Source organism: Neofelis nebulosa, chromosome 12 (genome assembly GCF_028018385.1).
Source record: "Neofelis nebulosa isolate mNeoNeb1 chromosome 12, mNeoNeb1.pri, whole genome shotgun sequence".
In the NCBI taxonomy this organism is placed as follows: domain Eukaryota; kingdom Metazoa; phylum Chordata; class Mammalia; order Carnivora; family Felidae; genus Neofelis; species Neofelis nebulosa.
Window position 1 is genome coordinate 7,619,670 of NC_080793.1, and position 15,308 is coordinate 7,634,977.

Genomic DNA, 15,308 nt, shown 5'->3' on the forward strand with positions numbered 1-15,308 from the left:
GCCCTAGGTCAGGATTCTGTCTGTCTTCTCTCTCTGCCACTCCCCACCCTCTCAAAATAAATAAACAAACTTAAAAAAAAAATCCACAGAGAAACAGAAGGTCTAGGAAACACCACAAGGAACAGTGCAAGGACACAGCTGTGGCACAATTCTGGGTGAGAAAGGGAGGGTCCAGGGGAAGGTATTATTTGGGGGAAAAAACTAAAACACAAAAAACAGCACGGTTGGGGAAGGATTCTGCATCAAATGTTTCATTTCAGGGGCAGGAACTGTCAAAGGGTGGAGCCGCTGGGCTGGCTCCACGCAGCGCTAATGTCGAGGTGGCTCCTTCACGGACTCCGGTGCCTGAGGCCCAGCTGAGACCGAGAAGGGTCCAATCCCTCCTGACCTCAGTCCAATTCCCCTCTTCTGTTTCTCGCTCCCATCACTCACTCCTCAAACCGCACCTATTCTGTTTCTTCATTGCTTCCATCTGTTTAGAGAGACATCTGAGCTACATTTGGACTGAAAAATCCCCTTCACTAACCCCCTGAGTAATCATGTCCCCCTTCTTCCTTAACCTCTCACCCCTGGTCCCTGTTAGATTTGGAAGCAGATCATCTGCTTCTATGTGGCTCTTTAACTGTCCCTCTCCAGGGACCAGCACCTGTGGATGGCAGCCTGGGTGCGTCAGAAAACACACTACGCTACAGACTCCATGCTCTCGGCCTCCAAGAACCGTGAGCACGAGTCTACACAGACAAAGCTGATTATTATTATTATTTTTTTAAAGAAGTGCCTCTGGAAAGACAGCGGTTAACTACTGCCCCCAAATCAAACATTGCACAGAATGTGCCTAAGTGACACATGGGGAGAGGGAAGGGGGCGCAGGGCTGCAGGCTCATTAGGACAGAGAAAGCCACATCCCACAGGGACACCTGATGGAGTGTGATGGATCATTAGAAATGAGAAGCACGGGTGAGGAGACACGAGTGACTGCGTGTGGCCACAACAAGGATCTACGCAGAAGGACACAAACACTGGAGCGCATTTAACTAAAACTCTTTTAAAAAATTAAAAACTTACCAGCAGCTTGGAAAGCTACAAAAATAGATTAAAACAACAAGAGTTCAGTATACTGAGGTGAACGCACATCTCAGCCCTTAAACAGCAGCTCATTTTGCTGTCACACTTCCCCTGGGAAAGCTCAGCCTTTGGGGCAAACAGAGGGGACCCAGCAGACTTTTCAGAGCTGACACGGGGCTTCAGAGCCTTCAGAGCTGACAGGCTTCCACGGGGAAACATGAGGAAAGCCCTTTCTCACGTCTGAGAGTCTGGTGACCCTCTTCCACTGGTTCAGCTTCTTAGAATAATTTTCATCGGCTCCAGCACAGACATAGAACTGGTTTTCTAGGCACAGCCTCCTCTTCAAGACGCCTTCTCTAACAAAACCTACCCCGCTCACTGACGCGGGCCATCGCAGAGGCGAGCGGCCGTTCGGACCTGCTCACCTGGATGTTGGTGGGGTCCTTGTATGACTCATCACTCGCGGTCTGTAATTTCTCGCTGATCCAAGCCTCGATCTCATCCACGTCCCGGCTGAACTGCTGGAGTGTCTGCGATTCTCCCAGCTTTGATCTCTTCTCAATCATCTGGGCTTTTAGGCGTCGCCACCTGACCAAGTGAAACCGAGCCCAAAGGTGAACCTCCCTCAGAATGGGACAGGCCAGGAGGCCGGTCAGCACCACGCAACACCCACCTGTCCAAAACCTCGTTGCGCCGACTGGAGATGTCGCCCTTGGCATAGTGGCCGGCGGCAATGAGCTGGTCAGCAAAGGACTGGAGGGCGGCGATCTTCTCTTCCTGGCGGCAAACAAAGGCGGGAGGTCAAGGTGGGTGGGACGGCCCAGCCTGGACCGCAGGTCTTGCAAAGAGAATGGTTACTCTTGGGTGACTGGGAACTCGCTGTGGCAGGATCAGAATACACTGACACTTTAGAAGGCGAGTAAAAGGCCAGAAGAAAGCTTGATTTCGACCATTATGAGAGTAGAGTTTAACTCAAGAAGACGCCAGGTCACACTGGGGACAGGAGCTACAACACCAGAGAATGTCACACACAGAATCAAACTGGTGGGAAAAAGGAGTCAGATGTCAACAAGATGAGTTATAAATCGAGGTTCCTGTCTTCCTGAGTTGTTTCTGTTCACGCATTCTCTTTCCTTACTACATGTTATAAATTTCCTCTCTGTGGCATCCCCATTAAAACCTCAGAAATACCAGAATTTATATACCTAAGTTTTAAAAACCATTTTTCTGTGTGTCCTTTTCCCTGGACTGTACGGGTATCTGTTGGAGGCGTAGAGAGGACGGTTCTTCCTTTGTATATTCAATATCAAGTATTCCAATTTAAGGCAGGGGCCAAAACTGTGACTCACCCAAGTCAGTGACTAGTTTTTATTTTAGTCGTTATTACAGAAAGGAAAATAAGCCAACAAAGAGAGACGACCATCTGGAAAAATCTACATTTAGACCTGGAGGTACAAAGGCCTCACCTGCACGTTAATTGCTTTGTCGAAGTCCTCGTGTTTTTTGATCAGAGCCTCCACGCTGTCCAGTGAGTCTCCCTTGTCCTCAGTATTCAAGAAGGCCTCCCGGGCGGCCATCCAGTTCTCAGCTTGCTCGCAGTCCCGATGAAACAGCTACAGAAGGGGAGGCAGGTGGGAAGATGGGGCCTCTGGCAGTGAAACCCCGGCCAGAAAGCCCGTGGCAAACAGGGCGTGATGGCCCTCACACGTACCTGCAGTTCAAGGCACTGATCCAACATCATCCTGCGCTGAGCCCAGGCCTTCTCCAGACCTGCACGCTCCCGATCGAGAATATCCAGTTTCTCCTTGACCTCTGGGCTGGCATAGTGCCCATGAGCCAACAGCTGCTGCCCAAACTGCTCAAATGCCTGGAAAGTGCCAGCCCTGGCATCAATTTCCGTTCGGTGCTCCTGCCAAGAGGAGGGAAGGGGTTAGATAACCCGCTCTAGACGCCCACCATCGTGTCAGCCACCGACTCACAGCGAAGGGTGGTGCTGGCGGCAGAGGCAAGGTCTTCCCGGCCCCGCAGTGCTACCTCCTTTCTGCTGCTCGGCCGGCAGGTCCACCTACCTGGTGTCGCTCCAGCAAGGCTTCAGCTCCGGTGACATCCTTGGCGAGCTCGTCTGAGGACACCAACCCTCGTATCCCATTGATCCAAGACATGAGGTCCCTGGCAAGCAGACCCACAGAGAAATGGCTATTATATTACCTGGCAAGTAGGCTTTCTGCCCAGGAAAAAAGAGCCACGCCACTCTGGTCTCAGAACATTATTCAGGGTGAACTAGTTAACCCACTGAATGATTATTCAGGGCTAACTAGTTATCTATGAACTAGCCAATCTACTGAATGGCTAACTAGTTCATCTACATCTCTGGGCATATTTCAAATCCTCTTGTTCGTCTTACTGAGACATTAAGAAAAACTGAAAGACAAAAAAAAAAAAAAAAAAAAAAAAAATCAAGCGTTCCTCAGAAGACAATGAACGAAGTTTGTAACTCATATCTTCTGTTTCTGCAGAGGAACAGGTTCTAACAGAGACAACAGCTATGGTTAAGTTTTCCAGATGAAATCACTCTTCTTTGAGCCCACAGCTGTCCCAGGCCTCTGCACATGCTGAACGCAGGTTCTTACTGATGTCCGCACACGAGGGTGCAAAAATCAATGTGTAAAGGCACAGGTTCTAGGCTTCCTTGGATAAAATACACCCACAAGAGGCAAATCCACAGAGATGGAAAGCAGACTCAAGGAGAGGGGAATGGGGAGTGATTCCTCATGGGGTTTGGGGTATTCGTCTGGGGTAGTGCAAACCGTCAAAACTAGAGAGCTGGTAGTAGTACAATGCTGCAAACACACTCATTATCAATGACCTATATACGCTTTAGGATACATAACCGTATGGGGGCATCTGGGTGGCTCAGGTCATGATCTCATGGTTAATGGGTTCAAGCCCTGCATTGGGCTCGCTGCTGTCAGCTCAGAGCCTTGAACCTGCTTTGGATTCTCTGTACCCCTGCTTTGGCTCTCTGCCCCGCCCCCACCAGTGCATGTTCTTTCTCTCCCTCCCTCTTTCAAAAATAAACTTAAAAAAAGTGTAACTCTATGTTATGTGACCTTAACCTCAAAAAAAGAAAAAAATAAAAAACAAAAAAACCCAACTCCTGCCAGAGAACTGCCTGCCCGCTCCTATCTGTACAGAGGAAATGCCTAGATAAAACACACATGTACACGCATGCAGGTATGTGTGCAAGACCCTCGTTAGCACAAAAGCGTGCCACAAAAAAAACACCTGTCCTGAATGGGTGCCAGGGACCAAGTCATAGATCACCCACCAGTGGAGCGCTACGTAGTCTTAAGACAGGTCCCAGGTCATGGGAGATTCTGCTAGACAAGTGGTCTGGACTTTTCAAAACCATCAGGGTCATCAAAGTGCAGAGGGATACTGTTCTAGGTTAAGGAGACCATTCTATCACTGCAACGGTAATTCTCAACTGGATCCTGGACCAAAAAATAAACCCTGGCTACTGAATACACATTTGAGACAACGTGGAGAAACTGGACTCGGACTGGATTCAATACTGCTGGACTGGACTGGGTTAGACCGTGGGGTGGAGGACAGATGTGCGGTGAACAGGAAACCCTTGTTTGCAGGAGACACAGGTCCAGGCACTTAAAGGTAAAGAAAGGGCCACGGATTTGCAACCGACTTTCAGGTGGGCCAGCAAGACGGAGTAATGTGTTTGGAGGTTAAGCCAAAGTCGTAAGAACTTCACTGGTGACTACAGATGAGGGATGTCATCCATGTTCACTGCTCCAGGCTATTTTTCTACAGCCTTGAAATTTCTCTAAATAAAACGACTGGAAGACACTAAGGTACATCTCTACTCTGAAAGATTCGTCTGAGGAAGAAACAGAAGAGGGTCCGGCGGGAAATGGGGGAGAGGTGGCGTGCATGTGCACATCCGAGACCGGGAAGCGGACACTTATTTTTTGACTTGCTGTCATCTGCTAGTTTGAGGGCTGCACAGCAGCCACAGAGCGCTTTCCCAATGAACACACAAACGCTTCTCCGCTCCGTACCGGAAGTCACTGAGGAAGCGCTGTAGGTCATGGGAGTCGCCCAGCTTGGCCTTGCGCTGGTCCGCGCGCTTTCCCAGGCTGCTCCACGCCTGGTCCAGCTCGGTGCACTTTTCCTGCAGGTCCTCGGCCGACTCGGGGTGGGACTGGATCAGGCGCTCGGCTGTCTCCCCCAGGGAGTTGACCTACAAGAACAAGGTGGCGGGATGGCAAGTGAGGGAGCCGTGCTCTGCCTGGCGGCAGCTGTGCTCCACCTGAGGCCAAGACATCAGAGGGCACTGCCACCTCTCACCTTGTCGCCAAGAGCCGCCAGATCTCTCTCGAAGCCCTCGTGCTTGCGCTGTAGGGCCTGGACGCTGGCCAGATCGTGGCCGTAATTGTCTGTGTTGAGAGCCTGATTCTTCTCTTCAATCCACTCTTTGGTTTCGTCGGCATCTCTGAGGGGAGACACACAGGCAGTTAACGACCGCTGAGCACGGCTGCCCCGAGTACAGGACGAGACAGGAAACGGATTTAGCTGTGGTGCCTGGACACCAGTAGCTGCCATGAAAAACTCTAAAAGAGCAGAAGAACACACGGTCATTCGCTCACTATTTACCAAGCAGTCTACCCCATGACACGTGTCCCAGATGCCAGAGCCCAGATGTCGATCAGATCCAAGTCAGCCAGCTTAGGGACTGCCAAGGTCAACGCTCCCCCAGCCCTGCGCCACCCTTACCTGTGGAACCTCTGCACCTCGTGGGCGCTGCCCAACAGCTGGCTGCGCTCCTCGGCCAGCTGTTGCAGGGACCGCCACCGTTCGTTCAGCTCCTGCGGGAGGACACGGTCAGCTCAGCCATCCTCTCCGCCACGGGCCCAAGCCAGGCTCACATGGGGGGCAGACAAGCAAAGCGCCGGGGCCTGGCTTGCGAGGAAAGGGTGGAGCCCAGATGGTCGCCCACTTCCGACCTTCCTGGCTAAGTAGGTTAGCAGACAGTAGAGCGCAAGTCCAGAAGGGAAGGACCTCGCCAATGTCAGCCATGTATGATGGCGAGAATGCTCCGTGAATATCTGACCTAGGATCACCCCCGAAGCTGCAGAGACACGCAGCCGGCTCATCTTCCCTCGCATCTCCCGGCCTGGTGCCTGCCACGGAACGACTGCTTTGCGAGCACAGCCGTGTGGATAGATCCCAGAGCCTACTTCCCCCGGGCACTGAGGGCAGCTGCACCCCAGGCCGCGGCAGCCCAAGAGGGGCAGGAGTGCGCACGGCCCGGTGCTGGAGGAGACCAAACACTGTGGGGACCAGAATGAGGCCAAATGTCTCCTGTAAGGAGGCAAGGGAGACATTCCCCGCCTTCCAGACACTACACTTCATGCAGCTCCCAGCCCCGCTACAACCGAAGGGAAGGCCGACTTTCCCGTTAAAACCTGGCGAGTTCTTGACCAGGAAAGCCGACCACGCCGCCCTGCTGTGTGAGGAGAGTGGACATTTGCCCAGGACACACTCGGCCCCAGGAGAGTAACAAGTGCTACAGATGTAGTCAGAAGAAGGAAAACAGTGAAGGGAAGCGGGAGCCGAGGGGGCTGGCCGTGGTCTCTTACCTTGATGGAATTAAAGGTGGCCACGGTGTGAACCATCAGGCGAGCAGACTATGGAGGGGAGGGAAGCAGAAGAGCAACACTAATCAAGTGTCCGCCAATTAAGAGACAATTTTGAGAAGTGCCATTAGGTCCCGATTATCAACCAAAATTATCTTTAAGGGACACTGTCAAAATTCTGAGCAGCCAGTGGAAATGCATAAAGCACGACGTGATTAAGTTCACTTGCTGAAGAGTTAAGACAGTGAGTGGTGACAGCCACCATTAAAACAGCGGGCTGGCGGTGGGGGTGGGGGTTGGGGGAGGGGGCGCCTGGCAGGCTCCATCAGCGGAGCTTGGAACTCAGGACTATGAGTTCGAGCCCCATGTTGGGAGTAGAGATTACTGAAAAATAAAACCTTAAAAAGAAATAAAACAAAACAAAACACCAGCTGGCTGGACAGAAAAAAGAGCTCAAAGACTAAGTATTCGTGTCTTCTTCCTGTTCATGCTACAGAAGAGTCCAGAAAACACCCAATTTAACAAATGCTGGCAAATGACACTGAATAAATACACCAAGAACTTCATATCTCTTCTTGGCTACTGGGCTGCTGTTCTTTTTAACAGTGTCCCCTCTGAACAAAGGGCAACAGCCTTACCAGATTTAAACAGAACAAAACAGTGAATTAACTATCTTCTCATCAATAGAGAAATCAGATGCCCCTTGGAATCTCAGAGCCCACTTACTTTTGTCTGAAAGAAACCCCCCATTACAACGCCTGCAACCTTCAAGTATGTTGGGAAGAGGACAGGCCAGACTGGGATGCAGGTTAGTCAGGCTCCTTGGGTGTTCCTGGGACACACCCACATGACACTTCCAACCAGTGTGGGCGTGTACAGGGTTCAGAAGACGCCTTTGTGTCTCCAATCATTTTCAGAAATGGAAGGATTTTCTGGTTAATTTAAAATTTTTGAGGTGGCGTTGACATTTATAAAGCCATCCGAAATACACTTCTGCAAAAAATACCTGTTACCAGGAAACTCTGCCAAGGGTTAGACAGGTAAGGGTGTTGCCCCGTCACATTACCACTGATCATATATTGTACAGAAGAACAATTAAGGTTGAGAAAAGGGGAGAAAGCCGAATCAAGGGGAAAAGGTATTCTCCCCGGAATATGGAGCCTCTTCAATGAGCAGAATGATCAGGGCCAGGGGGCCAGAAGCAAGAGACCCTAGTCAAGCACCCTCCCTGCATCTGTTGGGAATGATGTCTACTGTGGTTGGTATGTCTTTTTGCTCCTCCTTTTACGTCTGTCTGCAGCACTTGGTATCTTCCAAGAAGCATTTCGTAGACTCCCAGGAAAAGTGGCTAGGCAGAGGTAATGTCCTTGTTCCTGTTCTGGCCTTGGGGACTGCAATCCTGTGGGTGGGGCCATACCTAACTACACGGGGTCACCTCTGCAAAGTTTATTCTGGCAGCAACATGGATCATAAATGCCCTTGTACTGAGCTTTTCCATGGAACACTTTGCTCCTCTAGGTTAAGGATCACATTAAAAAAATTTTTTTTAATGTTATTTTTGAATTTTTTTTTTTTCAACGTTTTTTATTTATTTTTGGGACAGAGAGAGACAGAGCATGAACGGGGGAGGGGCAGAGAGAGAGGGAGACACAGAATCGGAAACAGGCTCCAGGCTCCGAGCCATCAGCCCAGAGCCCGACGCGGGGCTCGAACTCACGGACCGCGAGATCGTGACCTGGCTGAAGTCGGACGCTTAACCGACTGCGCCACCCAGGCGCCCCTAATGTTATTTTTGAGAGAGTGAGAGAGAGCGAGAGAGTGCGTGTGAGCACGTGCACATGAGCCGGGAAGGGGCAGAGGGAGAGGGAGACAGAGTCTGAAGCAGGCCCCAGGCATTGCACTGTCAGCACAGAGCCTGATGTGGGGCTTGAAATCATGAGCCACAAGATCATGACCTGAGCCGAAGTTAAACCCTTAACCAAGACACCCAGGAGCCACAAAGATCACATTTTAAGACCTGACAGAGTCAAAGAGTATAAGGAGAGGATCAAAAAGAAACCACCCCAAACAAGTCCAGAAATGACCAAAGACTCCCTAAATACTCAGAAACAGACCCCCCGGAAAAACACAGAAAGTAGCTCTGTTCCTGAAAACCTTAGGAAATGATCATTTGCAAAGGGGTTCTCACCTTCCATGGGGAGGCTGTCTTTGAATCCGTTTCATCCTATTCAGTGGAGGAAGCAGAGTTAGACAGCCGTACAGGGCAGCAGGAAACGACACACCCCACCCTGTGCTGCCTGAGGCGGGGGTCCCCAGAGCGATTAGCCAGGGTGGGATTCCCTCTGGGATCCCTGACTTATTGCTGGCTCATAGCACTCCACAAGGCCGCTTAAGGGAAACGAAGTCAACAAAGAGGAGAGGAAAATTCTAGTCGTTTATGGAGTGAACAGAAATGAAGAGAATGAGGAAATTTAATAAGAAATCCACCAACTTTTCTGTGTCCTGGTCATAGGATTCCCTTTGAAAAAGGCTAATAAACCAACCTGAACAACTGTTGTGGAAAAGTTTTAGAAAACTAAAGAGAAAAATCATTTTTATCTCTTGGAGAACGGAAACAGAAACCGATTTCTGCTACTCCCTCCCCACAGAGTTTTATAAACAAAAGGCATCTCTGAGGTTCAGGGACAGAAATCCTTAAGCGGCTCAGGATTATATTCTTCCCGGGACCTCATCCCCATCACGATCACGTTCCGCACAGACTCACCCTGGGCATCGCGCCATACACCTCCTACAAGGGGAGAAGGAAATAACTTTCACTGTCACGGTGCACACACACCTGTCAGACCCGGACGCGAGGAGAAAATTATAAAAAGACACACAAAGGCCACAGGAACTGAGAGTCTAGCAGACCAAGTGTCTGTATATAAGAACTTTTACTCTGGAAGGGGTGACTTTACTGTTAAGGGCTACATAAACAGTCAACAACCTTCACGACATTAAATGGGCATGTGGAGAAGACAGGAGCTATTTTCCCCACTATGTGAAGGGAAACAAATTGGTTTAGGATGGCAGAGGGGACCCAACCACACCCCGGCTCCACCTCTGTGCTGTGGGACATTACGGATCGAGGGTCGTGCTAGGAAGGGACCAGAAGCAAACTGCTTCCTGCCAGGAGCACGGCCTCCGCGCCAGCCCGGACACTTGCCTGTTGCTGTGCCGCCTGCACCTCCTCTGCCATCAGACCTTCCGACTCCAGGTCTTCAGCCACCTTGTTAATGTCCTTCAGCCGGGACTCATTGGCCTTCAGATCCTTTAAAGCCAGAACCACAATAACTAAGACTCCACAAGTAATTCAAAAGAGAAGGCGGGCAAAATATGTTCATAAGCTATGGTTCAAACCTACAAATTTCTGGTTAATGGGTATCCTATGAGCTAGTTTTTCTATTACTTGGGCAGTCACCCAAATCAGAAATCCTGACGGTCACGATCAAGGAAGCCAGAAAATAATAGGGCGTTGGGAACGGTTGGTCTCAAATTTGCTACGTTAATTGTAGTTCATAAACCATTATTCTGTCTGAATGGAACTCTGCTTTTACTTTTTTTTTTTTTTTTTAAGTTTATTTATTTATTTTGAGAGACAGAGACAATGCCAGTGGGGGAGGGACGGAGGGAGAGAGAGAGAGACAGAATCCCAAGCGGGGTCCGTGCTGACGATCCCTTATGCAGGGCTTGAACCCATGAAATCATGAGATCGTGGCCTGAGCCGAAACAAACAGTCGGATACTTAACTGACTGAGCCACCCAGGAGTCCCCATCTTTTATCTTCCTTTGGAGGAGAAGAATGTGTTTTAGTTTTTTTTTTTTTTTTTAGAAATTATTTATTTGGGAGACGGCACGTGTGCATGAGTGCAAGCAGGCAACCGGCTGAGGGAGAGGGAGAAAGAGAACCCTAAGCAGTCTCCGCGCTGTCAGTGCAGAGCCTGACTCACGGCTCAATTTCATGAAGCCTGAGATCATGACCTGAGCTGAAAGCAACAGTCGGACACTTAGCCGACTGAGCCACCCAGGGGCCCCGAGGGGATGTGTTTTTAAAATGTGATGAGGGGCGCCTGGGTGGCTCAGTCAGTTGAGCATCTGACTTCAGCTCAGGTCACAATCTCCTGTCTATGGGTTTGAGCCCCACATCAGGCTCTGTGCTGACAGCTCAGGGCCCAGAGCCTGCTTCGGATTCTAGGTCATCCTCTCTCTCTGCCCCTCCCCTGCTCACGCTATGTCTCTCAAGAAAATTTAAAAATGTTAAAAAAAATAAAAAAAAAAAAGTTAAATATGATGAAATTCTGATGTCAGCTTCTGTGGGAGAAAAAGCCCCTCAACCCACATGATCTGGTTGTACAACTCTTACACTGAGGAGTGGACACACAAAATGCAGTTTATGCACAACGATGGAATTCTATTCAGCCCTAGAAAGTCCTAGAATGCTGATACGCGATACAAAAATGAATCTGGAAAACCATTATGCTCAGTGAAAGCAGTTAGTTGTAAAAAGTCATATAACGTACGATTCCACTTATACGAAACGTCCAGAGTATGTAAATCCAGGGACAAAAAGCAGACTGCTTGCCGCTACGGGCTGGGAGTCACGGGGAAGGACGCTCCGATGGGTAGACAGTGTCCTTCTGAAGTAGAGAAGGTAACAGTCGTCTAGCACCATGACGTGCTATATGCTTCGGAACTGCACACTTCAAAACGGTCAATTGTATGCTGTCCGAATTTTACGCCAATTAAAAAAATATTTCTAGAGGGCGCCTGGGTGGCTCAGTCGGTTGAGCGTCCGGCTTCGGCTCAGGCCATGATCTCACAGTTTGTGGGTTCGAGCCCCGCGTCGGGCTCTGTGCTGACGGCTCAGAGCCTGGAGCCTGCTTCGGATTCTGTGTCTCCCCCTCTCTCTGCCCCTCCCCTGCTCACGCTCTGTGTCTCTCTGTCTCTCAATAATAAACAAATGTTAAAAAAAAAAATTAAAAAAAAAATACTTCTACACGTTTTGGTATTTTACGTCCCAAAACATTCTTAGAAAAAGTAGAGAAAACCGCACGTGTTCCCTTGAAACTAGACTGAAACAGTTTCAAGTTTTTACAGAGGGCTACACACAGCTGGCAGAGCACAACCTGTGCCACGCCGGTTCCAGGAAATTACAGTCACAGACGCAGAGAACCGAGTCTCCAACGATTTTTCAGCTCAGCTGCAAGACCTCCCGTACCTTCTGGAAGTCGTCAAACTTCTTCTGCAGCACCTCGACCTGCTCCAAGTCGGCGCCCACCTCCTCGCTGGTCAGAGCCGCCTCCTTCTCGTTGATCCACTGCTGCAGCTCGTTCGCCTCGCGGAACAGCATGAACCGCTTACAGCTCTTCTCCAGCATGCCCTTGCGCTTCTCGCCCAGCTCCAGCAGAGAGCGGTACCTGGGTCATCGGACAGGGTGACAAGAGGGGGCGAGGCAGGCAGTCAGCTTCCCGAGGAGACTAACCTGAGGACAAGTCACCGGGTGTCTCCGAGATGAGGGTCCGAGGCCATGAGTTGGTAATGACGGTGCCCAGGGGACAAGGCAGCAGACCGCGGATGAGGATGAAGCCCCCGGGGCCCCACACCACAGCCTCAGGGATGAGCGCCACGCTGTTCACACCTGGGTGGCTCGGACAGCCCGGCACACTCATCCCGGGGCCAACGTCACGACCACAAATGACTGGGACCCAGTGTCTAGCACGGTAACACAGGGGTCATGCGAACAGAGCTGAGAGACGAGATGAGTGTGCTGAGCACAGCGTATGCAGGGCTCCCGCTCCGCTCTGACTCTCTGAGCAGCCCCTGGCGGCGGGCGAAGGCACACCGAACTTTCAAACAGCCTCACGCGGGACGTCAGCCTCTCCGAACAGCAGGCAATTTCTAAAGCGGTATCTCTATTTCTTGGAAAGTTTTGCCAACTTCAGAAGGAAAATTAGGCCGAGTACAGAGTATCTGTACCACGTCGACAGGTGGAAGACTTCTTAAGAATCAAAGAATGCTCGAACTCTCGCGAGCTAAAACACAAAGGGCTGAACTGCTCACTACCTTCGGAGGCGTGCAAATGACAAACTTAGTAAGACTAAGGTAAAGCTTAAAGAAAAGCTACCATCACCATCAAATCTAAGCTTCTCAAAGTGAAAGAAAAAAGCAACGAGCTACCGAGAATCAGAGCACTTTAAAGGGAGGAATTTCGTTCCTAGTAGGGAACACTCCGGCACCGGCCTTTGGGCTCGCTGCCGATAGTGGCCGCTCCACCACCCAAGCCATCAGGGGGAGAACCGACACCACTCTGAGCACACAGCTGCACACAGAAGGGACCCGGGGAGGCAAGCGGCCACCGACGGGGCACAGCGGCACCAAAACCTCTTTCCTAGGAGCGCAGCTGCTGCAAGGCCTCACAGTCCCCCCCACCTCGTCTTTCTGGATGAACGAGTGCCTTGGAAAGAAGCGGCAGAGGGAGAACGGGCACGGGCGCTCGGCAAGGCCGCCCGCCTACTCACAGTTCCTGCACCTGCTTCATACGCAGAGACACACTGCCGGCCTCCTTAGTTATGCGCGTCCTGCACGGGGGCACAGCAAAAGCATGCACGAGTTAGTGGGATTAATCCACGGGAAAGGACAGCGGCAGCTCCGACTCATGCCAGGATGCTTCAAGTAGGGGCAACTGAGGCGTCCGTCAAAAGCTCTCAGAAGCAAGCCAGGCCACGAAGGACATCAGTAAAGAAAAAGCCGGCAAAGTAAATTAGAGGGGTTAGTTCACCTTCATTTTCCTGAAAAATCTGCTGTGTTTAAGGCAGACAACTTTCCTGTCCTGGCAACACCAGTCATGTCACAGAGCAAGGCCAGGGGGACACAGGACTAGCATGAGAAAGACCTGGACTGAGAGCTTCAGAGGCTCCTCCAGTCACGTATGGGGCCTGCTGCTTTGCTCCCACAGTTATGATCCAGGCCCAAACTGCTCTCTTGTCTCCATAGTAACAGAAAAGGTCTGGAAGTAGACAAATAACTGATCTTTTCAGGGATCGCCAGGGTCCCCAAAATTCTGTTGTCCTAAACTCTAGCAAGACATAGCTTCTGGATATTTTTCAAGTGTCCAAAACCTTAAGGTCATTAGCTGAGCAAGACATGCCCTACGGGAGGGACAGAGATCAGTATGGGGGCTTAGCTAGAAAACGGGACGGGACATTTTATAAAAGATAACCTCCACCTCCAAGCACAAAGCACGAGAGAGAGCCACTCTCTCAACAGCCTTTTAAAAGGCGCAGAGTTGTAGGGGTGCGGAACCTCTAAAAACCAATCCAGAGCATATCCCCAACTGGAGGACAAAGGTTAAGAGAGCAATGTTTAGAAAATGCTGTTTAGGAAAAGACTCTTACAAAAGCCAGGAAAAAAACAAAACACAGGAAAATAAAGGTATCAGTCAATGGTTTGAGGTCCAAATAGGACACTGGAGGTTAAAAGTGACTTGGGGACAGTGGGCAGAAGGTGTCCCGGGTACACGCAGGCACCAGAATGGCCGCTCCAGAGCCTCCGGACGCCACCTAAAGCTCGGCCTGTGTGGGGTGTGAAGTAAGCCCCAAGTGACCCCGGGACCTCCGTGGTCGCCAGCGTGGCCCTTACTGGTGGTCAATCTGCTCCTGGCGCACGGCTATGCTGCCCTGCTCCTCCAGCAGGTTCTCGCGGGAGGCTGACTGCGCGGGGTCCAGCTTCTTCACGTACGCAGCCGGCACGAAGCCCTGGCGGTCGTTCACCTCCACCTTCCACCAGTCCTAAGGAAACAGACGGAGAACTGAAAGCAAACTCCCGAGGAAGGGAGGAGCCAAGGAAGCCTGTGTGCGCGTGCGTGAACACGACGGCTCTAAGCGTGTGAAGAGGATCCTGTGACCACGGCAAAGTCACTCCGCACAAGGACGGACCTGCCGAGCACGGAGTGGGTCCCCAGGGAAGCCACAGTGACACCCAACAGAAAGGACACCCTCCTGTTATACACGCCAGAACGGCACTGACGCTGCAGCCACTAGCCACACGTGACTACATCCATTTAAATAAGTTAGAATAATAACCACTTGCACCAACAGCTACCGCAAAGCCAGCACACACACAAAATGTCCACCATCATAGCAAGTTCCCCTGGATAATGCTGTTGGGTAAAGCAGAGTCAGACCAGAAGGTCGGTTTAGAGTCAGCAGAAAAATATAAATCACCGGGTTTTTTTTGGTTTGTTTTTCTCAAACTCTCACAATGAGGGTAAACTGGGGGTGCAGGAGTAAGGGTCCTTAACGGCTGTGGACATTTCTCTAGCCTTAACTAAGACCTTGCGGGAATTATCAGATGATACACGGAGCACCAGGCACTTCACTTCAAAGCCACTGTCAAACCAGCACAGGTCAAGGGAAGAAGGCTGATGAACCAGAACCATCGAAACATTTGAGCAGACAGAGCCTATGGGGTAATGCCACAGTGCTCTTCAACTATCTGCTGTAGCCACAGAGTCTAGATTAAGAACCGACAGTTCTTAAAACGTCCTGAAAA

The 15,308-nt window shown here is 50.7% G+C and overlaps 1 protein-coding gene across 9 annotated transcripts in view; it reads right to left on the reverse strand.

The window, feature by feature from the left end:
- SPTAN1 (spectrin alpha, non-erythrocytic 1) overlaps positions 1-15,308 on the reverse strand; it is a 58,861-nt gene that overhangs the window by 17,817 nt on the left and 25,736 nt on the right. For 3 of the 9 annotated variants that reach the window (XM_058693904.1, XM_058693902.1, XM_058693898.1), the window contains exons 22-37: positions 14,397-14,545; positions 13,277-13,336; positions 11,977-12,175; positions 9,925-10,029; positions 9,484-9,507; positions 8,908-8,943; positions 6,723-6,770; positions 5,857-5,948; positions 5,431-5,575; positions 5,142-5,323; positions 3,135-3,234; positions 2,777-2,974; positions 2,532-2,678; positions 1,739-1,842; positions 1,491-1,653; positions 1,066-1,080 (exon numbers count right to left, since the gene is read on the reverse strand). In XM_058693904.1, the coding sequence (XP_058549887.1) occupies positions 1,066-1,080; positions 1,491-1,653; positions 1,739-1,842; positions 2,532-2,678; positions 2,777-2,974; positions 3,135-3,234; positions 5,142-5,323; positions 5,431-5,575; positions 5,857-5,948; positions 6,723-6,770; positions 8,908-8,943; positions 9,484-9,507; positions 9,925-10,029; positions 11,977-12,175; positions 13,277-13,336; positions 14,397-14,545 (1,767 nt within the window). The remainder of the gene's footprint in view (positions 1-1,065; positions 1,081-1,490; positions 1,654-1,738; positions 1,843-2,531; positions 2,679-2,776; positions 2,975-3,134; positions 3,235-5,141; positions 5,324-5,430; positions 5,576-5,856; positions 5,949-6,722; positions 6,771-8,907; positions 8,944-9,483; positions 9,508-9,924; positions 10,030-11,976; positions 12,176-13,276; positions 13,337-14,396; positions 14,546-15,308) is intronic. The other 6 variants (XM_058693905.1, XM_058693901.1, XM_058693903.1 and 3 more) reach the window with 4 other exon arrangements.